At 51.1% G+C, this 26,075-nt stretch overlaps 1 protein-coding gene across 1 annotated transcript; it reads right to left on the bottom strand.

Annotated features, from left to right (window-relative positions):
* Positions 1-405: 405 nt before the first annotated feature.
* Positions 406-19,753, bottom strand: igsf9a (immunoglobulin superfamily, member 9a). Its single transcript, XM_084694253.1, has 21 exons — positions 19,741-19,753; positions 19,530-19,706; positions 14,381-14,527; positions 13,495-13,643; positions 13,227-13,344; positions 11,848-11,989; positions 11,386-11,531; positions 10,790-10,932; positions 10,153-10,293; positions 9,763-9,879; positions 9,206-9,356; positions 8,895-9,006; positions 7,316-7,509; positions 6,926-7,143; positions 6,423-6,507; positions 6,071-6,241; positions 5,622-5,658; positions 2,556-5,240; positions 2,327-2,412; positions 2,008-2,200; positions 406-1,862 (listed from the first exon to the last, which is right to left on the bottom strand). The coding sequence occupies exons 1-20, from the start codon at positions 19,751-19,753 to the stop codon at positions 2,049-2,051; spliced, it is 5,184 nt and encodes a 1,727-aa protein (XP_084550379.1). The 3' UTR covers positions 406-1,862; positions 2,008-2,048.
* Between the last annotated feature and the right edge of the window lie 6,322 nt (positions 19,754-26,075).

The following is a 26,075-nucleotide window of genomic DNA, read 5'->3' on the forward strand; positions in this document are numbered from 1 at the left end:
CACGGATGTGTTTGGTACTATGCTCTGTGCTGGTTTTGAACCCAGGTTGTTGTGGTTTAAGCCTTCGTTCTCAACCCAGTACACCACGTGGTTGTGGTGCACTTGGCACCGATGGTCTTTGTCATGACAACCCCAGGCGAATCTCGAAAATACAGGGAAGACTGCCTTTGTACAAGCTTGACTGGTATAATCTGCAAATGCATTAACTGGAGAATTCTTTATCACTTCCCTTCCATGTTGCAATGTATTCATGTATTGAGCTTTAAAATCCCGTAGTGATGCCATGCATCTGAAGGAAGAGAGACTGGAAATTCTCTGCTTGGGGGAAATATTCTCTTTAAGTAGTTGTGATGAGAAACTGAGTTCATTTGGGTTCCGAAAGAAATACACAAGTGAATTGAGAGCAATGGTCTACGCTATATTTATTTGATAACCATTGCTTTGAATAGGACCCTTGTCACAAAAATATTCAGAAAATAAAACACAGACATATAAAGGGCCAAATCAAATCCATACAAAAAAAAATCTGTAAAAAAACGAAAATTAATTGTACAAGCTCATGATCTCTGAAAATTAATAGTTCGACATGTAAATGTAATATATTTTATTTATTTATTATAACTATTTAATTGGTGATTTGCCAAAAGAGAGGGAATAAATTATTAAGAGATTAAATGTTGGCAGTTCTTGGAGCGTAATGCAACACAGAAAAGGTCTCATCAAGAGACTGTTTGAAATGAAAATGGAGGTTAAGTGGGGTGCTGTGGTACTGTAAACTGATAACACAAGGATGTTAAAAAGCCCATTCTCTTCCCGTGTCTCTGACGTTGTGCAGTGGGACTTCCTGTCAGGTAATTAACTCCTGTGACATGCTGTGAATTCACATCTTCCCTTTCCGACTTGTCTTAGTCTGAGATGGACTGATTGAAAAAGTCCCATTACATTTCAATCTCCAAATTAGACACGGGCTACAGCATCTCTGCGGTATTTTTTGATGATAATCACACTCATTTTACACTTGGTGGGTGATAAAATGGCCAGGGCTTATCCAGAACAACAGGAGCCAACTGCCACCCAAACATTCTTCTTGCTACGTGTGAAAACAATATAGCCTAACTCCATTTCTAGGCAATCATTGTGCTTCGGTCTTCGCTATTCTAACCAGGTTCAAAGCACAGACATATGGAGCAAACAACATATTTTCACGATAAATGAGAATGCCTTTGGTCTGTTATTGAATATTGACATACAGTACATCATTTTAAACATCTTTGTGATGTATGTCAAATATCATCTTGGGAATTTGAGAACCCTATTTCACAGTGAAATATATTTTAAAATCTGCTATTAGTATTTATCTGTGGTAAAATAGAGTTTATATAACCAGCTAATTGTTGTTAACGTGACATGAAACAAACAGTTAAGCCATTCCATTTAAACTAGCATGATCTATACAACAGTTTATAGAAAGGGAACAAAATACAGTTTACTAGTTTGAATAAAAGTAATCTCCTCCACTCTCTTCACAGTGCATTATACGGTATAGAAGTCGACTAACCATTTCCCTCATGTTCTCATTGGCTTTCTAGCATGTCACTCCGAAGATCCGACCAATGGCGCGGCAGCTCGGTGGATGAAATCAGAGAGCAGATACAATCCCGGCTGCGTTAGCCAATACCATGAACTGAAACCACCCTGCTTGATCAATGAGAGCTCAAGACAGCTCATGCGAGTGCTTGCTTGTCCACCAGCTGAACGTGGACATGGTCCTATGATTAGGGCACATAACAGGCGACCAAAGGACACCAACCAGTCTTTTGATCAGTCCCCTGAAAAACAAGATGCAAGGCCTCCCCGACGTCCTGTACAGACAAACACACAAAACAGGCGTTATAAAACACGCCTTGTTAACGCATCAAACCTCAAAGGCCTGACACGTGTGAGCGGGGCATGCAGGGACGAACAGGGATAATTGCCCTGAGATCAATCCCAGGGCATGTTCCTCACCGGCGGTGATGTGAGCGGAGCGGAGCGCGACGTCGACCCGCTCAGAAGAGGACGGGCTCGGGCTCGGAGCGCCGGACGGACGTCTGGAGCACCGGGAACCGGGACGACGATTTGAGGAGGGCGAGGGAGCCGTGCATGCTGGGAAGGGCACAGCGGGGGGTGGAGCTCGCTAGGCTGATGGAAGAGAAGAGGCCTGGGGGGGAGGGGAGGGACAGTGAGGGGACAGTGTGTGTACACACACACACACACACACAAGCAGACACTGTAAACATGCTGTAGATACACAAACACACAGCGGTGCTTCAGGTGTCAAGCTGACCTTTGACTCTGACGTCTGTGTCTGTTGACGGCGTGGAGACTTCAGTTGAGTCCCACTCATAGTTCTCATCCACTGACGCTTTCCTCCTACACACACACATACACACACACACACACACACACACACAGGCCTCAATCATTGTAATGTATAATGGCCAGTCTTGTCAAATTCAATTTGTATAAGAACTTTAATAATGTTAAAAATGATATCCATCACGACAGACACGTACCCTATCAAGGCGTCTGTGTGGTCTCTCTCTGTGAGGTCTCTCTTGATGAGGTCTCTCTGTGACAGCTCTGTCTCCTCCACGGTCTCAGGTGAGCTGGCTAGAGTTGGAGAGAGGCAGAGAGAGAGGCGTCCACCAGCCGGCTCCATGCTCCCTCGCCCACTGCTAGCGTAGCTGCTGTAGCTCCCGCCAGACTCCCCCACACACCGGTAGCCCCCGACCTCCGCTTCCCGACACCTCTCCTCCTCTCTCTCCTCCTCTCTCTCCTCCTCCCTCTCCTCCTCTGTCTCCTTTTCTTCTCTCTCCGAGGCAGGTTGAGGAGGGTTGTGGTGTTGTGTTGAGGGCCAGCCCTCCTTTCTCTCCTCCTGTCTCTTTTCCTCTCTCTCCTCCTCTCTCTCCTCCTGTCTCTCCTCCTGTTTCTCCTCCTCTCTCTCCTCCTCTCTCTCCTCCTCTCTCTCCTCCTGTCTCTCCTCTTCTCCCTCCTCCTGTCTCTCCTCCTGTCTCTCCTCCGTCCTCTCCGAAGCGGGCCCGGGGGGATCGTGGTGTTGGGGTGCGGGCCAGCTGTAGCCCCTGTGCAGGGAGGCCTCCCTGAGCCAGGCCGCCCGGCCCCTGTGGGGAAGCGAGTTCCCGGGGGCCTGCTTCAGGGCCTCCATACGCTGCACGGACCTCATGGCCTCCTGGTAGGTGATGGGCCAGCGGGAGGCGTCAGGGAAGATGGAGGCCTGCCGTCGGGGGTCCTGAGGGGGGCTGGAAGGCACGGCGGGGGCGGAGGAGGGCGAGGGGAGCCTGGATGGAGCCCTGCTCAGAGGCGCCGGGGCGGGGAGAGGGGAGGAGGGGGGCGGAGGAGGAGGGGGTCTGGGGGTCTCCAGGGCGGGACTGCTGCTGAGCTGCGGCCCCGGGGAGAGGGAGAGGGAGCCGGGCCGGAAAGAGAAGGGGGTGGAGAAGCTGTCCTGGCTCAGAGAGTCGACCCAGGCGTCGGGGGTCAGGAAGTTGGTCTGCTTCTGGCCACGGGAGTCGAGGCTCTGGCTGCAGGCCCAGTTGGGAGAGCCCAGACTGAGGGCTTTCCTCAGGGCAGGCCTGGAGGCCTGGAGGGTGGAGGAGAGCCTGGAGGCCTGGAGGGTGGAGGAGAGCCTGGCCTCAGTATTTCCACATCGCGCGCCCGGTGCTCGCTGTTTCTCAGAGTGGGCTCCGTAGGCCAAATGGGAGGCGATCCTCTGGTGCAGCATGGGAGTTGTAGGAGAGCACACCAAGCCCTTGTCCTCCTCTGGATCGTCGACGCTCATCTCTGAGCAGGCTGTCAGGTCCAGCTGGACACAGCGCCCCCTGTCTGGAGAAGACGGTGCTTCGTCTGGTCTCAACTCAAACGGCTCCACTTCGCGGAAACGGCGTTTGTCGTTCTGCCACTGCGACGGAAACACAGAGTCTTCCCTCAGAAGCTCCCGGTCCGGGGTGAGATTATCATCCCGTCCCAGGAGCTTCTCCCTCTCCAGAACCTTCCTTTGAAGCGGAGGCTTTGTGTGGAGGTGGATCGCCCTTCCTTCAGGGTGCCTCCCTGTTGCTGCAGATGTGAGACGTGTCTGTTTGACTGATGCTGCATCAGGAGGCATCTTCAGTGGAGAGCAGATGGTGAGCGCTGGCACCTGTCTTGTGGGGGAGATCAGAGGGCCGGACTCCCAGTGGATGGAAGAGAGGGAGGAAGGTGTCCCTGGTGTGCTGCAGCGCCCCCTGTTGGTCCGGAGAGGACACTGTGGGGAGGCCTTGTGTTTCGGCTTCCAGATGGGCTCAGTGTCTTCCGAACCTCTGCTCTCGTCTCCTCCCCTGCGTGCGTTCTCTCTCCTCCCCTCTCCTCCCCCTGCCCCTGGCTTGTCCCTCCTCCCCCCCGCCCCTGCGTTCCTCTCCAGGGTGTACTTGCGGAGCTCTCTCTCCATCTCCTCTCTCTCCCGGGCCAGCTTCAGACACTTGCTCAGGTTCCCCCTCTCTCTCTCGTGCTCCATCTGCAGGACCAGGGTGCTGGCGCTGCTGGGCGGCTGGCCCGCTCTCTTCAGGCTGGGGTACCCCGGGCCGGCATCTCCCTCGTCCTGGCTTGGAGCTTCCTGGGTCGCGGAGGTGCTGCTGGTGGAGGTGGAATACAGGCTGCTGTGGTCCGGAGGTCCCTCACAGACGGCCTGCTTCTCGTCCAGGTAGAAGCGTCCGTGCAAGGAGAGGTGTTTGGCCATGGCGCGTACCCTTCCCTCGGGGCTGGAGGAGCCAGGGTCCTCCCCGCAGGGGGGCAGGTCCACCGACAGCACAAACGGGGGCTCCTTCCTGTCGGCCCTCTCCGACCGGCAAGACGCGGACCTCTGGACGCCCGAGGACTGCGGGAAGTCCTTGCGGAGGCTTCTCTTGGTTTGGGACGTGAGGGTGGAGGTGTGCTCGTAGGGCTGGACGATGAAGCGGCCGTCGGGGCCTCTGGAGATGAGCTCCAGGGGAGGGGGCGTCAGAGAGGAATGTGCCCAGGGGAGGTAGCTCCTGTGCTGGGTGTAGGGGGAGGCCTGAGGGGGGGTGGAGAGGAGCTGCTGGTCGCGGTAGGGGGGCTGGGAGGACTGGGAGGAGGAGTAGGAGGAGGTGGTGGAGCCGGGGTACAGAGGGTGGCGGGGTAGAAGGCTCTTCTTCAACAGACTGTCTGGACTGTCGCCCGACGACCTCCTCCTGAGACAGAGAGAGAGAGAGAGAGACAGAGAGAGAGAGAGAGAGACAGAGAGAGAGAGAGAGAGAGAGAGAGAGAGAGAGAGAGAGAGAGAGAGAGAGAGAGAGAGAGAGAGAGAGAGAGAGAGAGAGAGAGAGAGTGAGAGAGAGAGAGAGACAGAGAGAGAGAGAGAGAGAGAGAGACAGAGAGAGAGAGAGAGAGAGAGAGAGAGAGAGAGAGAGAGAGAGAGAGAGAGAGAGAGAGAGAGAGAGAGAGAGAGAGAGAGAGAGAGAGAGAGAGAGAGAGAGAGAGAGAGAGAGAGAGATGTCTATTTCAGTCTAAAGCCCTTTCCTAGTCAGTAGAAATGTCAGTTTCTAGGGGAAAGTGTGATGACAGGCACTTACAGAGTGGGAGAGCAGTTGAAAATGGCGGGAGGGAGATCTGAAAAACGGACATTGGAGGAGAGGTGGAGGGGGGGGGGCGGAGGGGAGGGGGACACACAACGCCCAATCACAGTGAGTCGGACGAAGACAACATCGCCAAGAACCAAATCAAACCCATCAGACAGGAAATCATAGTGACCTGGGGCTCGCAGCCCAGGTTAATAACACTCTCATTAATCAACTCCAAATGAGAAATGACCCTAATTAGCTGCAAATGTGAACGGAATTAATATCTCCACCGGCTAAAAGGACAAGGAGATATGACAGGCACAGAAGGCCGTAGCATGCGCACGGAGCCAGGATTCATTAACGGAACTGAGAAGCGAACGTGATGTTCTTCTTGGTGAACGTCCCCCCCGGGGGTCGGAGCGCCGCGCGCTCAGGTGGTGTGGGATCCCGTGTCGTCTCACCTCCCTGTCTCTTCCTGCGACGCCGTTCCCGCTTGAGGCTGATGACGCAGGCCACGCCCAATAGGAGGAGGAGGACGAGGCACAGGAAGCCCACCCCGCCCATCACGCCAGCCAATAGCGGCTCGGGGACAAACTCCAGGAGGCGGGAGCTATCGGGGTACATGTCCATACCTGGAACATCAACACGGAGAGAGAGAGAGATCAGACGCCTCCTTAGCCAGCCTCTCTCCTCTTCAGCTGTCCTGGAGCTGAGGGTGGGGGAGAGGGGGGAGGTGTTTGCAGGGATGTTTCAGTCAGAATGAGGTGAGGAGTGTTCCCTGGAGGTCTGCAGGGGCCCTGGTGTGACACCTACCCATGGTGGAGACGCTGACGGATGGACTGGGCTCGCTCAGCAAGTCCCCTCTGCGAGACAGCAGCCTCAGCTGGTACACACAGTCCTGCACACACACACACACACACAAGCACACGCACGCACATACACATGCACACACACGCACGCACACACACGCAAGCACGCACACACAAGCAAATATGCACACGCATTCATACATGTACAAAACGCACAAATGCATGCACGCACACAGACGAAGGCGGGGGAAGAAAACACACTTTGTCACCGTGGGGACGCGTCTGCGATGCTAATGGGGCTCATCTCAATTCACGTTTTGCAGAAGACAGAGGTGCGAGAGAGTGGTTGGGGAGGGATATGGATTGAAAGAAGATGGGAAGAGAACGGTGTTTGTGATGTGTCCACTGCGAGTGCAACAACAGGGTCTAATAGCAGCGGGACAAGAGAGAGGCACTGTGGGAAGTCTCGCGCTCCACTTCCTGGAAGGCCGGGATAGGCTGGGTTACCTTGCGCAACCCCGGAACGATGACCTCGCTCCGGTTAGCGTCGATGGCTTCGTCCAGATCTGACCACTCCCCTTGCTCGGCGCGTGATTGGAGGACGAAGGCGGAGATGGGAGGGAACTGCGCCGCGGGACGTAACCAACTCAGGACGACACCCGCTGAGCTCTGATTGGCCGAGAGCCTTGAAGGAGGTTGTAGTGTGGTTCTCCTTGGGGCCGGATCTAGGAATAAACATCGGATCTATTGACGAGATAGCTACAGGAAATCTAATTAAGAGTCTGAGAAAATTGTCATTGGCCGGTCACCTTGGCAACCTGCCCGTGACAGTGGCATATTATCAGCTGAACAGAGACATGGACAGGGACAGAGAGAGAGATAACACGAGCTACAAACCCAGGGTCCGGGCGCTGGAGATCTGGCTGAAGGGTCCTGTGCCCATCTCGTTCTGGGCCAGGATGCTGAACTGGTAGTGGGAGGAGGGGGCCAGGCCGGGCACCTGCAGGCTGCAGCCGGAGGAGGGGGGCACGGCCAGGGAGAACCAGTCCTGCTGAAGAGGCTCAGGGTCAGCCCCGGACAGCTGCTTCACCCTGCAGAGAGAGAGGGGGGGGGGGGGAGAGTGGGTGGAAGAGGGAGAGGGGGGAGGGAGGGAGAGGGGGGAGGGAGAGAGTGGGTGGGTGAGAGAGAGAGAGAGAGAGACAGAATGGAGAAAGAAATGGAGTGTGTGAGAGAGAAAGGGTGGGTGGGACAGAGAGAAGAGAGAGAGAGAGGAGGAGAAGGATGGGAGAGAGAATGAGTAAGAGAGTGGGTGGGACAGAGAGAGAGAGTGAGCGAGTGAGTGAGCGAGTGAGTGAGTGAGCGAGTGAGTGAAGGGAGAGACAGTTGGAAGAGATGGAGAGTTTGAATCATCTGTTACTGTGATTCCTTGGTCTGGCACTAGACTATATTAATCATTCATCTATCCAACACTTTGTAGTTAGGCTGTCATTGATGTATAGCTCGCTGCTTCGAGTTTATTGTCCTGACTCCTTCTGTCAACGTTTGGATTTTACAGTTTCTAAATATAGTTTAGACATTTGCATAACCTGAATTAATCAGTGCAGTTTTGAATTGGGAAGGTTGGTGTTTATATGTCAGGCAACTGTCAGCTAGCTAGTTGTGTTAGCTCAAAATACAGTGTAGTGTGAACTATATACTGTACAGCGTGTGTGTCGATGCACATAAACTGTACAAACTGTCACCAGTGTTGAGGCACAAGGGTTTTTTGACGAACGTTTCTCACTTGGGGCAGCAATACTTCCCTTTGGATAAAGCGACTGGTTGAAAGAAGATGGACAGGCGCACAGAGGTCACAGGTCAGAGAGGGAGCTTTAGTGTGAGGGTCGACAGAGAAGTGTGTCTGTATTTGTTATCTAAGCTGCTTCGGGGGTCTAGTGAATCCACATATCAAAACGTCCGTCACAGAAAGTAGAAGAAAAGTCTTTCTGTGGAAAATCGTATATCCAGACAAAACTGAAGTTAAAACAACAAAACTGACTGTTGGAACGATATTTTGTAACCGTAAGTACGCTGAATATGACGTCAAAGGAGAAGGTAAAGCTAACGAGCCGAGCTAGTCATCGAAGCTGTGTTCGTCGACATCACGGATTCTTTGACAGTTGGCTTCGGAATCTCAAAAGTCAACATTTTCAAAATCTGAAGCCATCTCAGAATAGATGATTCCAGATCCTGTCAAGACTGCCTGTAAATGTCCAGCTCAATGCGTTCATTTGGGGGACTTTGTGTTGCATCCAGCATCAATATCCAGGTCAATATCCCTCTCATGACAGGCTGAGAGTGTCTGGCTGGTACAGTAGGTGTTTGCCCCGGCTGCCCATATCAGTCTCTCCCCTCGAGATCAATAAACATCCACTCTCCCAAAGCGGCTGCTATGGTTACGGCGAGAGGGGGGCGGGGAGCGGGGCTAAGCACCTACCAGACTGAGAAGGTCTGAGCGTGGCCACCGTCGAAGCCTGCCTGCCAGGAAACGTGGGCCCCCGTCACCCCTGGAACCACGGCCAGGGACGAGGCAGCATGGGGCGTGGTCCCTGGGGGGGAGAGAGAGAGGGAGGGAGAGAGAGAGAGAGAGAGAGAGAGAGAGAGACAGAGAGAGAGAGAGAGAAGGAGAGGGAGGGATGGGAGGGAGAGAGGAAGGAGTGGTTAATGCAACACACACACATCCTGTAGCCGTGCATGTCTGTGTCTCTACCCAGCCAGAAGGCCCCTTTCCTGGGCACGGGCTCTCACCCAGCACGCTGATGAAGGTGGTGGCGTTGGCGGAGGCCACGCGGTTGGCAGCGCTGCACTCCCACGCCCCCTGGTGGTCCTTGCTGAGCGGCAGCAGGAGCAGGGAGCCGTTGGCAGCGACGGAGAAAGGGGAGCGCGGAGCGGAGCCGACCTGGAGGGAGGGAGGGAGGGAGGGAGGGAGGGAGGGAGGGAGGGAGGGAGGGAGGGAGGGAGGGAGGGAGGGAGGGAGGGAGGGAGGGAGGGAGGGAGGGAGGGAGGGAGGGAGGGAGGGAGGGAGGGAGGGAGGGAGGGAGGGAGGAAACAGGGTCACACTAACCACTTCTGTTGATGGCAAAAAGCCGGACATCATTGATCTATTAGAGGCGTGAGTGTGTGTGTGTGTGTATCTGTGTGTGTGCATCTGCATGTGTTTATCTCTCGGTGTGTATGCCGTTTCGCTCCTCCTCTCCGGAGGTTCTCCCCAGTTCGGAGAGAGCAGACAGTGTGTGTGTGTGGGTGTGTGTGTGCGTGGGGGAGGCAGAGGGCCAGGCTGCTGGAGGGCAGTGTGGGTGTCTGACCTTCCTCCAGGTGAGGCTGGTGTCAGCGCCCCCGGTGGCCTGGCAGGGGATAGCAAGGTCTCTCCCCACCTCCTCCTTGTAGTCTTGCTCAGGCCTCAGTAGCAGGGAGGGGGGGTCCTGCCCAAAACAACATAACAGTTGATTTACGACTCAGTCAAAAACGTTACCTCAGTCAGAGCAACAGCAAAACTGAGCTTAGCTACTTAGCTAATTTAAGACAAGATTATCCCGATCAAATAAGGGATTAGCGACACAATTAACTCTCCAAAAGAATCTATTGTGGTAAGACTATGAGACATTCGCTGACATGTATGAATTTAATACAGAATAAGACGCCTTTCGTTTGTGGCAACTTCTTGTTGGGTCTCAAGGTGGGGGCCATGACCTTACCTGTAGGATCACAGTGGTGGTCTCTGATTGGCCCATGGTCCCGTAGCTGTTGTGAGGTGTACAGGCGTACACGCCTGTTACGTCATCGTTTACCGTCGCCATGGAGACGGAACCTTCCGGTGTCTGGGTCCATCCTGGGTACTGGAGGAGTCACAAAGGACGACGGGTTCATTTCCCAAAACAAAAAGGAGACATAGTGGAATGATCCTGCGTTGTGGTCTAACACGCTGGAGCGAGACGCAAGATAAGTGGGATAAGTGTGATAAGTGTGTTCTTAGCGTATGTCGACCACAACTCTCTTATCAGAGGCGGAACATTACAACCAGGTATTGGTAATGATTTAAAAGGAAAATGATCACGAAGGGCAAACGACGAAAACAAATGATTATAAAGCTTTTCATGTCTTGTTGTGGCATGGATGCTCTCTTTATTGTTAGTTAGAGAGGTTCAGACGAACGAGAACATACTTAGAGTTGAGTGCCAGAGAAAAGGGGTTCATGTTTTAGTGTGTTTGTGAGAGGCATCAGCAGCACAGATACATGACATCTCACCATCGCTCACCACAGCTACATCTCACACCGATACATAACAGGTCTCACCACAGCTACATCTCACACCGATACATAACAGGTCTCACCATAGCTAGATCAAGCGGCTGCCCATCCTTGGTCCAGTCCACATGGAGCAGGGGGGGGTGGGAGCGGACTGGGCAGGTGAGGAGGCCGGCCATGCCTGTAGGGAGGTGGGTCTCCCTGGGCATGGGGAGGGCCTGGGCAGGGTCTGGATGAAACACCACAGGTGGACGACAATATTCACACCATATCATTCTAATTATATCCATTCAGTTTCAATCCGTAACAGCGTGTTTATCATAAAAGCACTGGAGGAGCGATGGGGAGACCTTTATCCTCTCTTGGGTACTAATTAATAGATTTAATCTTATTTTGTGTATATTCTCAGCTCATTTACATTTAGTCATTTTTTCATTTAAACGATTACTAGATAAAAATAGATGTTTTCAACGTTACGACTGGTAAATCGCTGGCTAACTTGAAAGGACAATACCAAGGCCATTCTGAACAGTTGAACAGGTAATCAATGAGCGGGCCGCACAAAAAAGTCGAAGCACTTTGAATAAATGAACATTCGCTCTTAAGAATAATAAAAAGCTCTAAGTGAACATACATCCACAGTTTAAAACATGCACATGCACACACTCAAACACAGACGTACGTTCGACGGTGAGTTTGGCAGACGCCGTGGGCGGAGTCAGCAGCCCATTGGTCGCCGTGCAGGTGTAGTTCCCAGAATCCTCGGGCAGGAGGGTGGAGATGAGGAGGGTTCCGTCTACCATGATCTTGACCCGGGACTTCAGAGACCTGACGACACACACAGGACCAACGCAGACAAAAAGATCACGAAAATGACAAAACATACAAAGCAAAGCTTCATTTCCTTGAACGCGCTGTTAAGTGTCTGCCTGGACTGGGATGATATTTATGATGGCTGCTGTAGATGGTCTTCAGATTATTGTTGTTAGGTTGTCTCGTTTTCTTACTTTGATGTGTTTCTATAATGCGTGTCAACATATTCCATGTCGTAGCACAAACTGCCTCTCGGAAGACGTTGAAGACGTCAGACGGAGGTGTTGAGGAGCTGTTGTTGTGAGTGGTTCTGAGCGGAGCGAGGACTCACTCTATATGGTGGACATTTTCCAGACCTTTCCGCCAGACGTAGGTCATGTTGGGCGGGTCGGCGACTGCCTGGCAGCGCAGCAAAGCATTCTGGGACATGTTGAGGGTGGCGTCCTTGGGGGGGATGACGATGACAGGAGGACCTGTGTCACAATCGCGGAATGTGGAAAAAGTGCATTTTGAAAACCACAAACAGAGGTTATGTTAGAACAACGCAATCACAGGGGCGTTCCCGATGGCTAAACAGGGTAGGTGTGTACCATTCGGTCTGAATGCAGCGGCCCTGGTTCGATTCCCGCTCGGGCCCTGTCTGCATGTCTTCCCATAGATATGTATAAAGGCTAGATGTCTTACAGCGGAATCTACAACTTCCGCACGTGGCGGCCATCTTGCTTCAGTCAACTCGCTCACCCAGAACATTGGGTTGATGCTACATGTACTTTTTAAATAACCATAACTTGCTCAATTTTCAACCGATTTTTAAACAGTTTGGTTTGTTATCAACGTCAGAGATGCAGCTATGCCACTGCATGATTATGAATATTTATGTCATTTTTAGTAATCTAGTGTTTATATAAATCTATGTGTCTTCCCCTCTCGCTCTCCCCTTCATTTCCTGTCTCTCTGCAACCATCTCTGTCCAATACAGCCATAAAAGGCCAAAATATATATCATTTTTAAAAGAGCAAGAGAGAGAACCCTTACATAATGATCCCATGCTCAGGCTTGTGTTGAATGGTCCATCAATCTGAAGAGGCTTCCTAGGGGTTTACGTAAGGCTATCAAAGACCAGCCAGAGTTTCCATGAGTCCGTTCTAATCTAGTGGGGTTGCAGTGCCAGTAACACATCAGAGAAGCTGTTCTGTGTCTCATCTTGCTTATAGGAACGTAACTAAGCCAGTACATCTACGAGGGGTACGGCCGTTGCGTAACACAAGTGGGCACCATAACCCTCTCATCATGGAGTCATGCTGTTATTGAAAAACATAAAAATACGACTGGGGAGTACACACTACAACCACTAGAGAGTGCTAATGCCTCGGAAAGTTTGAGAAGAAGTCCGACGACTTAAGATCAAACTTTATTAATCTTGAAGGAAATTCTTGTGCCAGAAGGTTACAACATGCTCGAAAATAATAAAAAAAACAATATGGTAATAAAACGTGCTTGCCGCAATGTTTTTGGGGGTATCTTGTTGTTATTATCAGTGACCTATGCACTTTGTAAAGCTCTCTCTTGGAAGTCGCTTTGGATAAAAGCGTCTGCTAAATGAATACATGTAAATGTAAAACTGAAAAGTGTACAAAGTGGGAATACATTTCACAAGTTTGGGAACGTTCCGGATGAAAACCTGAGAGGCAGGACGAGAGCCAGACCTACCTTTGACCGTGAGGGTGGTGGTGTGAGTGAGGTTTCCGTCAGTGTTGGACGCGTGGCACGAGTACCGTCCAGCAGCCTCTCTGGTCACCTCTCTCAGAGACAAGGACCCACTCTGTAACTGGGACAGGCAGGTGGACACAGAGCAAGGTCATGTCACAGGGACAGAAAGGGGGACATTGTTTTTTCTACGTCTCTGGAGTAGAGGACTGCTCGGTTCCTGACTCTAGAACTACAAGCAAGGTTCCGAAGGGAGACTGTGATTCCTCACCTCCTCATCGCCTCTCCTAAGCTCACCGCCATCTTTGGTCCAGGCGATGGTGGGGGGCGGGTTGCCGTCGGCAACGCAGACCAGGGACAGGGGACTCCCCACCAGAGCCTCCACGGCAGGGGGCGGGGTCTTGGCGAATGTGGGAGGAGCTACAGAGCAAGCACAGGAAGTGTCGACAATTTGGGGTCAGCTGACAAGAAGGGTAGGAGCAGGTAGGAGCAGGCAGAGACAGGCGCTTTGTGCGGAGACTTGGTCCAGAAAACAGGATGTTCTTTACGTCAGGAGTCAGGGCAGGATACTGGCTCACCACCAGACAATAGGATGGAGCTGTGACCCCATGCGTACCATCTAACACCTCACGCCGCACGCCACAAATAGCCAGGCTAAGCTGTCCTAAAGCTGGCCCGCATGCCTGCCTGCCTGCCTGCCTGCCTGCCTGCCTGCCTGCCTGCCTGCCTGCCTGCCTGCCTGTCTGTCTGTCTGTCTGTCTGTCTGTCTCTCTGCCTGCCTGCCTGTCTGCCTGTCTGTCTCTCTGCCTGTCTGCCAGCCTGTCTGCCAGCCTGTCTGTCTGTCTCTCTGCCTGTCTGCCTGCCTGCCTGCCCGTCTGTCTGTCTGCTACCTGCCTGCCAGCCTGTCTCTCTGCCAGCCTGTCTGTCTGTCTGCCTGTCTGTCTGTCTGCCTGTCTCTCTGCCAGCCTGTCTGCCTGCTGTCTGCCTGCCAGTCTGTCTCTTTGCCTGTCTGCCTGTCTGTCTGCCTGTCTGTCTGCCTGTCTGTCTCTCTGCCTGTCTGTCTGCCTGTCTGCCTGCCTCCTCATACGCCATCCCAAAGCCGACTCCTTGCAAGGTGCAGGCCCCGCCCCCGGCTCTAAGCCCCTCCCCCAGCTGACCTGTGACAGTGAGCAGGGTCCAGGTGCCGTTGTGGAGCTCATCGGTGGGCGTGTCCAGCAGCAGGATACGACACTCATACCAGCCCTGGTCGTCCACAGCCAGGTCCTTCACCCTGAGGGCCGTGTTCCTGACCAGAGACACTCGACCTGAGGACAGGCAGGACAGACACACACACACACACACAGGACAGACACACAACACACACAGGACAGACACACAACACACACACACACACACAGGACAGAGATACACAAGACACACACACACACACACACACACACAGGACAGACACACAACACACACACAGGACAGACACACACACACACACACAGGACAGAGATACACAAGACACACACACACACACACACACATGGGACACACATAAACAAGAGGAGGGGAACGTCAGATGGACAGATACATATTCAGAACGTCACCACCGGGCTGTGCACATAATACACGTCTTCATTGGTAGGCAAGCTTACGTTCCTGTCTTGTTTACCTCACCTGCCTATTTACATACTTTGAAATGTCATCAAGTATACACATTTGCAGCTTCCAGATTGCTAGATCAAACAAGAATGTTTTCAAATGCACGCACGCACACACACAGACAAACACACACACACAGACAAACGCAATTAAACACAAACGCATACAAACGCACACACATACAATCGGCTAGATGGTGAGCTGTGAAATGTGATCTCCTGGTTGCCAGGTGACTGCGACTAAGGCTGGCTGTTCTCTGACTCAGTCCTCACTGATTTCCATGTATATTTATCTCGTGGTTCGCCTCTCTGTTCTCACCAGCCCTCAATCAATCCATCCTCTACACTTATCCATTCTGAAAACAGCTGTCGCTAAAAACACATTTAGAGAGAAACGGATTTCCAAAGGCCTGGACTCAAACGTTTTGAAATAGCTCTGTGGCATCTACTCAGAAGCTTCTTGGGAGGGTTTCCAGAAATGCAGTACAATGACGTGCATAGAAAGCTGCATCAGTGTTGAGAGCATTCTCATTCTTTTCTTGCTGCTCTCTTTCTCTCTCTACCACCCACACACACACACACACACACACACACACACCAGCTCCAGCACACAAAACCCAGCCGCACAGAGCTCTTTCAGCCAGCTTCACACTGTCAACATGATACATTATTGACACAGGAGGTCTGCGGTGTTGATCATTAACTTGTGGTTCCTGGTGGGTGGGTGTCAGGGAGGGTGTCAGGGAGGGAGGGAGGGAGGGAGGGAGGGAGGGAGGGAGGGAGGGAGGGAGGGAGGGAGGGAGGGAGGGAGGGAGGGAGGGAGGGAGGGAGGGAGGGAGGGAGGGAGGGAGGGAGGGAGGGAGGGAGGGAGGGAGGGAGGGAGGGAGGGAGGGAGGGAGGGAGGGAGGGAGGGAGGGAGGGAGGGAGGGAGGGAGGGAGGGAGGGAGTCACTATGGGCACAGTCAGATCCAGGAAGCTAGTTTGGGGATGGTGGCAGTGATAGCAGGTGAAGAGCTGCTAATGACATCACATCCTGCTTATTTTTCCTGGAGGCGGAGGCGGCTGAATCCACAACGGGGTCGAGGGTCAGACCAAATCCACATTCACATGCAAACTCACACACAGGGGATTTGCTCACTTCAAAACCTTGGTCACCTCTGACCTCTCTCTCTCTCTCCCAATCACAGTAATGTAATAACGGTGCCCATAGGGCCTCTGGGTTAATGTTTAGAGGGTGAACAGGTTACTACGGAAACGTGACAGGTACTCCCATCAGGAGGGGGGAGGGGGGTGGGGGGGGTAGTTGAGAGGATGGACATGGAAAAGGATGGAGTGACAAAAAGAGAGAGAAATGGGAGAAACAAAGATATTGAGAGAGCGAGGGAGAGGCAGAGAGAGAGTGAGGCAGAGAGAGAGTGAGACAGAGAGAGAGTGAGACAGAGAGAGAGAGTGAGACAGAGAGAGAGTGAGACAGAGAGAGAGTGAGACATAGAGAGAGTGAGACAGAGAGAGAGTGAGACAGAGAGAGAGTGAGACATAGAGAGAGTGAGACAGAGAGAGAGTGAGACAGAGAGAGAGTGATAGGTAAAGCAGTGTATTACATTGCAAACACAAACAACAAGGCATGATTTGCTTACGATAACGAGCCGACACTCAGCTCAGTGCTTGTAAGTAATGGGTTTAGAGAAGGGCTTAGCACCAGTTTCACTGAAGGCATTGTGGATGTAAATACAATCACAAGACGTCCTCTCTCCTCTGGGCACAACTGTATAGCCACATCACCGCCTTTCTCTCTCACCCTTTTGAAAGGTTCTTTGTCTACATCTCTTTCCAGGACCCAGACAGCTGAGTTGAACCATCATTACTTTCCTTCAAAACCCGAAAAGAATAACAGGCGCTCGGACTGCAGAGTTGATCTGAGTTTCGGCTCTCAAATAACAGTCAACTGCCGTGTCTGTTCAGTAACAGTATAGCCACATTCGAAAGAACTGTTCAAAAGAAAGATCGCAGATCCTATTTCACAGCTACTACACTTCCACACACAATGTTAAGGATAACATTACAACATAACAACTAAAACATAAATGTTGAGTGTCGGCATTCGCACAAAATGCTAATGCCTGCCCACTGCATTGTCGACGTATTACCTCAGCCTGGCATTTGTATAAAATGAGATTATTAGAGCTGTGGGAATCAAGGCCCTCGGGGTATGAATGTTGAAGCCATATCAAGCATCCAAGGCCACGCCCCCTCGCTTAGGCATGATGTCATCCCTTGGCAACGGTTCCCAGCATGCCCGGCGGTTCAGGTTTCCTCGAGGGAACAGTGCAGCGTTGGGTTTCTCCTGATGTTAAGGACTTAGTCTCTGGAAGGCCACTGTGATCGTTTGAAATTTGAATCATCACAGTCGGGCTCAGAGCGGCCTAGACGGTTCCAAGCGCCGTTGACGGAGAGGGAGGTGTGGGTGTAGTGAGACGGCAGGGCTTGTTTTCAGCTGGGACGCTCGTCTCCCGGGGACTGGGGACTGTGTGAGCTCTCTACGACATGTGTCCACTGGGCTTGTAGTCACTGTGGCCCCGGTGTCAAAGCCAAACTAACAAGATGTTAGACATCATTTATTCAGCTGGATTTACCCTCTGCCTGCCCAGTCAGCAGAGCTGTGTGGGAACCGTTAACGACCTGTTCCGATCTCCTCTAATGACCCCCCCTCTCTCTCCCTCCCCCCTCTCTCCCTCCCTCCCACCCTCCTCTCTCCCTCCCCCCTTCCCTCTACCTCCCCCCCTCTCTCCCTCCCCCCTCTCTCTCTCTCCCCCACTGTCGGTCTTTACCCACATAACGAGCATTGAGCAAAGGAGATCCTAGTTTTCTCTCCAGATAAATTAACTCAAAAATAAACTTTTAAAGGGCAGGCGCGATACTCTAATTAGGACAGTGTTTCAGTATATTTTGCTCTTAACTCTGCAGAGACTCTAACGGAGAGAAGAGCTTCTGGAAACAGACAGAGCACCTCAGAGGACGGCTGGATCTCATCGCCCGCGTGGGGCGGGGGGCAAGGGGCGGGGGGCGGGGGGCAGGGGGCGGGGGGCAGGTGGAGCCTGCAGAGCGGGAGGGGTCCAGGTGAGACAGGTGGACACTGGGCCAGGCACAGGGAAGGGAAGAGGCTGTCAGCTTGTCAAACAGCAGACACCGGACACCAGCTAGGGCCTGGAGAGGTGATATCCACACCACTGTCTATGTTCACCCCCCCTCCCCACCGCCACACACACACACACACACAATCAAACAGCACCAGCCCCCACCCCCCCCCTCCAGCCAGACCCCGTGGTTCCCCAGTGTCACCTGCCTGTCCCACCAGTGTAGCTGTGAGAAAGCTGGACTGAGCCCAGATAATGCATCTTCATTCAGTCCTTTTGTGAAACCTCAGCTCAAAGAGGAGCCAGTCTGTTACTGGAGATGTGTGTCATCAACAGATATGTGAAACCTGTGTTTGTGGTCGACTTAAGATACTTCAGCCAACACGTCGCAAAGAATACCCTTATTTCAGACAAAACACGCAACAAATAAGAACATTATAGAATATGTCTTGATGATTATCTTTGCAATGAAGCCACAACTTGGTGTGAAGTCGTCTAGGACATTTTGAACCTTTGAAAGAATCTCTTCAAATAAGTCAACAAAAGAACTACTGTTTCTCTTGCTGACCTGTTTCTAAATTGAAAGGCTGGCTAGTGGCCGCTATAGCTCCACAACACAGGCTACTGACTGACCCGATTGCTATGGAAATGTGTGGGTCATATTTCCCTGTCTGGTGGGTAGGTACGGGTGTGCAAATTTCCTGCCTGGCACCCAAACGAGAGCGATCTCACCGGGTGCAGCTTTCTGTGATCGTCAGCCAAACACACACTTTCACGCTCTGCGCTCAAGCTTGGATTCCGACGAGGCTGGCCGAGGTCAGAGGTCAGACCTGTCTCTCCCAGCGGCTGGCCGAGGTCAGAGGTCAGACCTGTCTCTCCCAGATGCTGGCCGAGGTCAGAGGTCAGACCTGTCTCTCACAGCGGCTGGCCGAGGTCAGAGGTCAGACCTGTCTCTCCCAGCCTTCTCTGTGGAGGAGATTTGCCTCCTGACCGCAGGGCTGAAATCACCAGACCAGCTTCCACTGCGTCCGCGCCCCAGGGCCCTTTGTGCGAGTCTTTAAAAGGACCGCAGCAGTGACAAAAGGGATTTGGGGTCTATTGAAGATCTCCTTTTCCCCAGACACTGGTTTTGTTCTTAAACCCTGGGGGCGGAGAGGGGAGACAATGCAGGGTGATGCAATCCCAGAGAGATAGCTTCTCCAAAAAACATCCCCGTCTCTCTCTCCTCAGCCAGGGTGCTAGAGCTGGGATAGAAAGGCCAGGAGACCAGGGTGTGGCTGGGTTAGGACTGAGGAGGACATGGATACCAGATCCTGTTGATTTTTAACATTTTTCTCCCTTGTGGTGCAGTGTGGGGGTTTGGTCAGGGGTTGGAAAGGATGAATACTGCCCCGGAGAAGGGGATATTGTGACTGACCTTCCGGGAGAGATGAACTATAACAAGAACCTGATCTGACCATATCAACCTGCACCATGTAGGGTGAGGCTTTTTGGAGTGGCCCGATGTGACCGAGCCCCAGACTCACCTTCGTAGGCAGGATTCACCCGAGGCCCGTAGACTCCAAACTTGATGAGGATGGGGGTGTCCACGCCCTGACGGAGCCACTCCACCACGTGGAGGGAGGGGAAGGAGCTGCCACACTCCAGCTCCACCACACCCCCCACCTTGCCCCGCACCTCGGGTCTAGCCCCCAGGCTGGCAGCTACACACACACACACACAGGTCAAACATTATGCGTGTGACAAACATCTACGCAAAGACACAATGGCCTGTATTTAACGAATGAGAAAGGGGTTCAACCCGGAGGAATGTTCAGTGCTACTTACGCGACAGCAGGCACAGCACCGCTGCCACGGTAACGCAGGGTAGCGATGGCTTCGGTCCCATCGCTGTCACTCATGCATCCGACAGCATCTCCCACCTGTAGACAGCAGAGATACACTTGTCACCAACCCGGAACCTTGTCACACGCACACTGAGTTCGCCTGCTGACATCGGCCTTCAAACAGGCAGACACAAAAAAAGACTCCTCGCTATTTAGACCAGAATTATAGGTACTGGAGAGGAAAGCCCGCAGCGCTTTGCCAAGGTTGGAATTCATCCCCTACCATTTAATAGATGCAAACGGCGCCCTCCATTCTACTAACCACTCCAACGCTCTGCAGACTTCTCACCACACGAACGCTTCAAACGTCTCTTGGATCCTTCAGGAGTCGGGTGCAAAGCCACATCCAAAGCAGGAATCCTTTGTTTTGTTTACAAGGATAAACTTGTTGGCAGCATCCGCAGCACTAAGCACTAACTAGCCATCAAGGGTAGGAGAGATTAGCTGATGCACGCAGACAGACCAACACACACTCCAACACACACACTAACACCACGCCGTGACACGGGATTACCGCTGAGGCAACCAGCCCTGTCTGCACTTCAAACTGTGCAGGCTTCAACAGCAGACACAATGAAATGACCAAACCTGGTGCCTGTATCCTACTGACGGGTGACAGCTTGGGCACCGGCCACCTGGAATCAGAAGGTTCCCCTGTGCAGACATGACCCCTGTTTCTCCCTTCAACATCAGAGCTGCAGACCACAGTAGCTGCAGACCACAGTAGCTGCAGACCACAGTGGCTGCAAACCAGAGTAGCTGCAGACCAGAAGATCTGCAGACCACAAAAGCTGCAGACCCCAGTAGCTTCAGAACAGAAGATCTGCAGACCAGAAAAGCTGCAGACCAGAGAAGCTGCAGACGTGAGTGGTTATTGGAATATGAGGGAGAGGTTTAACAGGGGACAGGTTAATACCACTCAGCCTCCCACCCATACTGTCCCCCACACGATTGACCTCACTCCCCTAATGCCAGCTTGTCAGCTCAGTTCATTACACCCACGGCAGGAGGAACCAGCTATTCTTAGACAGCAGGGCCTTCGCTCCCTGCCAAATCCCACACACTTGTTCTGTCCCACACACACACACTCACCACATGATGTAGCCTGTACACACACACACACACACACACACACCACATGATGTAGCCTGTACACACACACACACACATACACACACACCACATGATGTAGCCTGTACACGCACACACACACACACACTCACCACATGCTGTACATTTACATGTATTCATTTAGCCAATTTTATCCAAAGCGACTTCCAAGAGAGAGCTTTACAAAGTGCAGAGGTCACTGTGCATGGGTCACTGACAATAACAACAACATAGCCCCAAAAACATTGTGGGTAGCCAAAACATATTGTGAACAAACAAAAATAAGTGCCAAGTGCTGTGCTAAGTGCTGTAGCCTACACACACACACACACAGACTGTGTGCCTACACACAAACACACAACTATGGCCTGCACACACACTCACACACTCAGAAACTGTGGCCTATGCACACACACACACACACACTCACACAGAAACTGTGGCCTATGCACACGTCACTTTCCCTAGCTACGCACCAACAACAAAGCTACGTAGTTCCTACCACTAGCTGAACCCACAGAGAGACCTAAACAATTCAATTAAAAAGTAACGTAGTGATTCTAAAAAGGCATCATGTTATTCACAGACGTAAGGCTTTTTGTCTGTCATACAATGCATCCCTGTGTTCGCTGTGACTTGTTTGCGGGTCGTTCCACATGACCTCTGTGCTTGCTGAATATCCTTGTGAATCCAGCCAGGCAGGCTGCAAAGCAGTCCAGCTCAGGTAACAGTTGAAAACAGGTCATCTCTGTTCCCCCTTGTCATAAAGCTTTACGACCCTGTCATGGCAGGAGCAAAGTCTGAAGGAGAAACACAATTAAACTAGCCCTCAAGAGCAGGGCCTTATAAAAGGGCTTGTCAACACACCGTAATGCTACAAGACGCACCGTAGCAAACCAAGCTTGGCAAGAATTCAAGCGACTGTCAGAATGGTGAAGTGGGGCTGCGCTTGCTGGTTTTCATCTCTCCTAATGTCGCCTGACAACAGGCGCTGTTTTCAAAAAGTTTTCTTAAGCTGCCGTCATGTGGAAAGACATGACAGTTGGGTTGGTTGTCTCTTTCTCAGGTGTACAGCAGGGAAGGCCTTTTCGAGTGCAAAGTGAGTCACACACAGACGAGGCCTGCAGTGGGGTAAGCTGGGCTGGTCATCGTTGCGCAGGCTAAGGTACGGGGTAGGTAGGGAGCTCGGCTCACTGTGAGAACGACTCGCTGTGTCCGTGTCTCAAGCTTTTCTCTCCTGCTATCTGAACACAGATCAATACCCCGGAGACGTTTGGGTTCATTCAGTTCTCGACAAAGGACGATTTTCTGGGAACGGGGAACTGAGACTGTGAACACAGCTCTTAGACAGGACTGTGAACACAGCTCTTAGACAGTACTGTGAACACAGCTCTTAGACAGGACTGTGAACACAGCTCTTAGACAGGGCTGTGAACACAGCTCTTAGACAGGACTGTGAACACAGCTCTTAGACAGGACTGTGAACACAGCTCTTAGACAAGACTGTGAACACAGCTCTTAGACAGGACTGTGAACACAGCTCTTAGAGACAGGACTGTGAACACAGCTCTTAGACAGGACTGTGAACACAGCTCTTAGACAGGACTGTGAACACAGCTCTTAGACAGGACTGTGAACACAGCTCTTAGACAGGACTGTGAACACAGCTCTTAGACAGGACTGTGAACACAGCTCTTAGACAGGACTGTGAACACAGCTCTTAGACAGGGCTGTGAACACAGCTCTTAGACAGGACTGTGAACACAGCTCTTAGACAGGACTGTGAACACAGCTCTTAGACAGGACTGTGAACACAGCTCTTAGACAGGACTGTGAACACAGCTCTTAGACAGGACTGTGAACACAGCTCTTAGACAGGACTGTGAACACAGCTCTTAGACAGGACTGTGAACACAGCTCTTAGACAGGACTGTGAACACAGCTCTTAGACAGGACTGTGAACACAGCTCTTAGACAGGACTGTGGGATGTGTATGGTTGTAAAACTGCTAATTTGCACCAGACGAGGCTTGATTACGAACGTGCCGCAATAAAGCAATAAAGGATGACGGGATGGGAGGATGACAGAGTTAAGGAAGTTGTAGGTAGTGGGGCGCCGGCCAAAGTCCAAGACAAAGAGAAGAAAACAGCGTTTGAGGGAGAGAGTGAATAACAGGAAAAGCCTGTACTTCGTGCAGATACAAATGCACAAATAATGACTTGAACAGAATCATGCTGAGTATGCACCAGTCAGATTATCGATCTTAAGCAATGAGTTCAGGAGAAGGGGTTTGGGGGAGAGAAAGAAAAGAGAGAGAGAGAGCCAGAGTGAGAGAATGTGGGGGAGGGGAATGTGTTCTTGAGCGTCTTCAAAGGACTGAGGCAAACACAATAACACACAATAAAAGAGCCAAATGCTTTATCTCCCTGTTTGTTCAAGCATTCAACAAAAGGCCCTGACAAACCTGCTCATTAACAAAGTGTTAGAGAGAAGAGAGAGAGAGAGAGAGAGAGAGAGAGAGAGAGAGAGAGAGAGAGACAGTGAGAGAGAGAGAGAGAGAGAGAGAGAGAGAGAGAGAGAGAGAGAGAGAGAGAGAGAGAGAGACAGTGAGAGAGAGAGAGAGAGAGAGAGAGAGAGAGAGAGAGAGAGAGAGAGAGAGAGAGAGAGAGACAGAGAGAGAGAGAGAGAGAGAGAGAGAGAGAGAGAGAGAGAGAGCCAGGTGAGCAAGAGGACACAAACCAGCCATGGTAACACTCCCTCGGCACGGCCCTCATCCTGTTTCCTGACACCGCGGCAACTGACAAACACTGAGGACATAAAAAACACCCAGCTCTCTCTCTCCCTCTCTCTCTCTGTTTGAACAGCCTTCACCATCAGGGCGGTGGCTCACTGAGATTTGTCAACAGACTGCGACAGGGTCACTGATGGCGAGATCCTTTCAGCAGGTTTTTAAGTCTCCTCAGCCAAATGGGCCCAGCTATCGATTTAGAATACTAACCTATTTAGCTCCCTCTGACCCACGGCAGTGTAGGTTGGGGTGCTGCTGCAGCAGATGCTGCAGCCAGATGTGCTGTTAAGAGATGGGAATAATCCAGCTGTCATTACGAGAGAACTGGAACTCTTCCAGACACATCTAATAACAGATCATGACATCAAAAAGAGATCAATCGGATCGACGTCATATTTAGTAGACATACAAGGATTTGTCCTCCAATGCCGTGTGTGTGTGTGTGTGTGCCAGGAGGGTGGTGTATGTGTGTGTGTGTGTGTGTGTGTGTGTGCCAGGAGGGTGGTGTATGTGTGTGTGTGTGTGTGTGTGTGTGTGTGCCAGGAGGGTGGTGTATGTGTGTGTGTGTGTGTGTGTGTGTGTGTGTGTGTGTGTGTGTGCCAGGAGGGTGGTGTGTGTGTGTGTGTGTGTGTGTGTGTGTGTGTGTGTGCCAGGAGGGTGGTGTATGTGTGTGTGTGTGTGTGTGTGTGTGTGTGTGTGTGTGTGTGTGTGTGTGTGTGTGTGTGTGTGTGTGTGTGTGTGTGTGTGTGTGTGCCAGGAGGGTGGTGAATGTATGTGTGTGTGTGTTTTAAGGCTGACAGCCTTCTTTGAAGCCACAGTTGAAATTGTTGGTGGAATGTAACATTCAACCCACAAATAGACTGTCAATAACACAAGCAATTATCACAACTAACATCTCATTACTCATGTAATTTACATAATCATTGTACAATCATGAAATCCGCCGGTCTACAATTTAGATTTACACCTGTTTGGAATCACAAGGCACTGCAGAAAAGTTATACTGTCATGCCGGTCGCCTCCACACAAATTGCACTAAAGAAAAAATTAAAACCTCATAAGTTGACAGTTGGATAAACTCCTTATCAGAAAATAGTATTCAAAAGTCTGAGATAAAACCTGCATTCAAATACGGTATCTCTACCCTGTGTGTCAATTTCATTTGGTCAACACACACTTGGTAGGGGACTTACATTGCATACAGTCGCTTTTGACCCAGTGGATGAAACTACTTCAAGGAAGCGAGGGTAAAGTCTATCCACTGAAAAGGGTTACAATATGGGAGACTATGGAGTAGGATTTGAGTTTAGAAATGACTTCACAAAGTCCGGTTAAATACATAGACCCTTAGTGCACTGAACCCGACACCCACAAAAAAAACAAATATACTGTGGACCTTGGATCTTCATGTCTGTCATATGAAAACCCCATATGCTCGTTCATATTATAGGCAGTATAGCTTACGACTGTTACTTTACCTTTAAAGTTTGTGGAAGTTGATGGTAAAACAATTACTTCAAAACAAGCACTGTCCATCCACTATTTATTCAGATATAACCAGGTCAAAAGCAGACAGTATTGAAGGCATGTACTTGTATTTCAATAACATCAAAATAATTTGGAAAAGTTAATAAAGACTTGAAACAGACTTTGAAGTCGATTTGAAGTTGCAGTCCGTTTTGCTCTTACCGATTGTTGTTTACACTTCAGAGAACAAGAGTCGCAGGTCTGTCCATTTAAAGAGCATCCACTCTGCAAGTTGAACGGCGAAACTCCCGTTGCAATATCCAATATTTGAATGGTGTCGTTTTATTTTATTTTATCTGACCACTCGATTTAAAAAAGTTTCGAATGAGTGTTAATAGTAAATTGAAGCCCTTTTGTATTTTGACGTCTATGTAGTTTATCTTTGTATCAACAAGTTACTCCTTTAGGATTCGTTGGGTTTTCTTCACGGTCGTAACAAAACCGCTCGCGACGCACTTGATGCCTCGAGGCTTCCTGCTCGCGCACTTCACTCCTCTCAATTCCACTCCTGGGTGACCAATCATCTCTCTCTATTCCTCTGTCTTACACTCTCATTTCCATACTTCTGTGTGAAATGTTGTTGGTTCCTAAATCATTGACCAGGGTAAGCATTTTGACTTACTCTCGATCACTTTGGGCTGTCCTCAAGAAATATCTTGATCTTTGATGAGGCCGTTTTTGAGGATTTTCGTTCCCCGTTGAAACCACTAGGGGACGTACTTGGACTGAAGATAATGGAACAAACGCGCAAATTTACAACG

This window comes from Hypomesus nipponensis, chromosome 27 (genome assembly GCF_054491055.1).
Source record: "Hypomesus nipponensis isolate SF chromosome 27, ASM5449105v1, whole genome shotgun sequence".
In the NCBI taxonomy this organism is placed as follows: Eukaryota; Metazoa; Chordata; class Actinopteri; order Osmeriformes; family Osmeridae; genus Hypomesus; species Hypomesus nipponensis.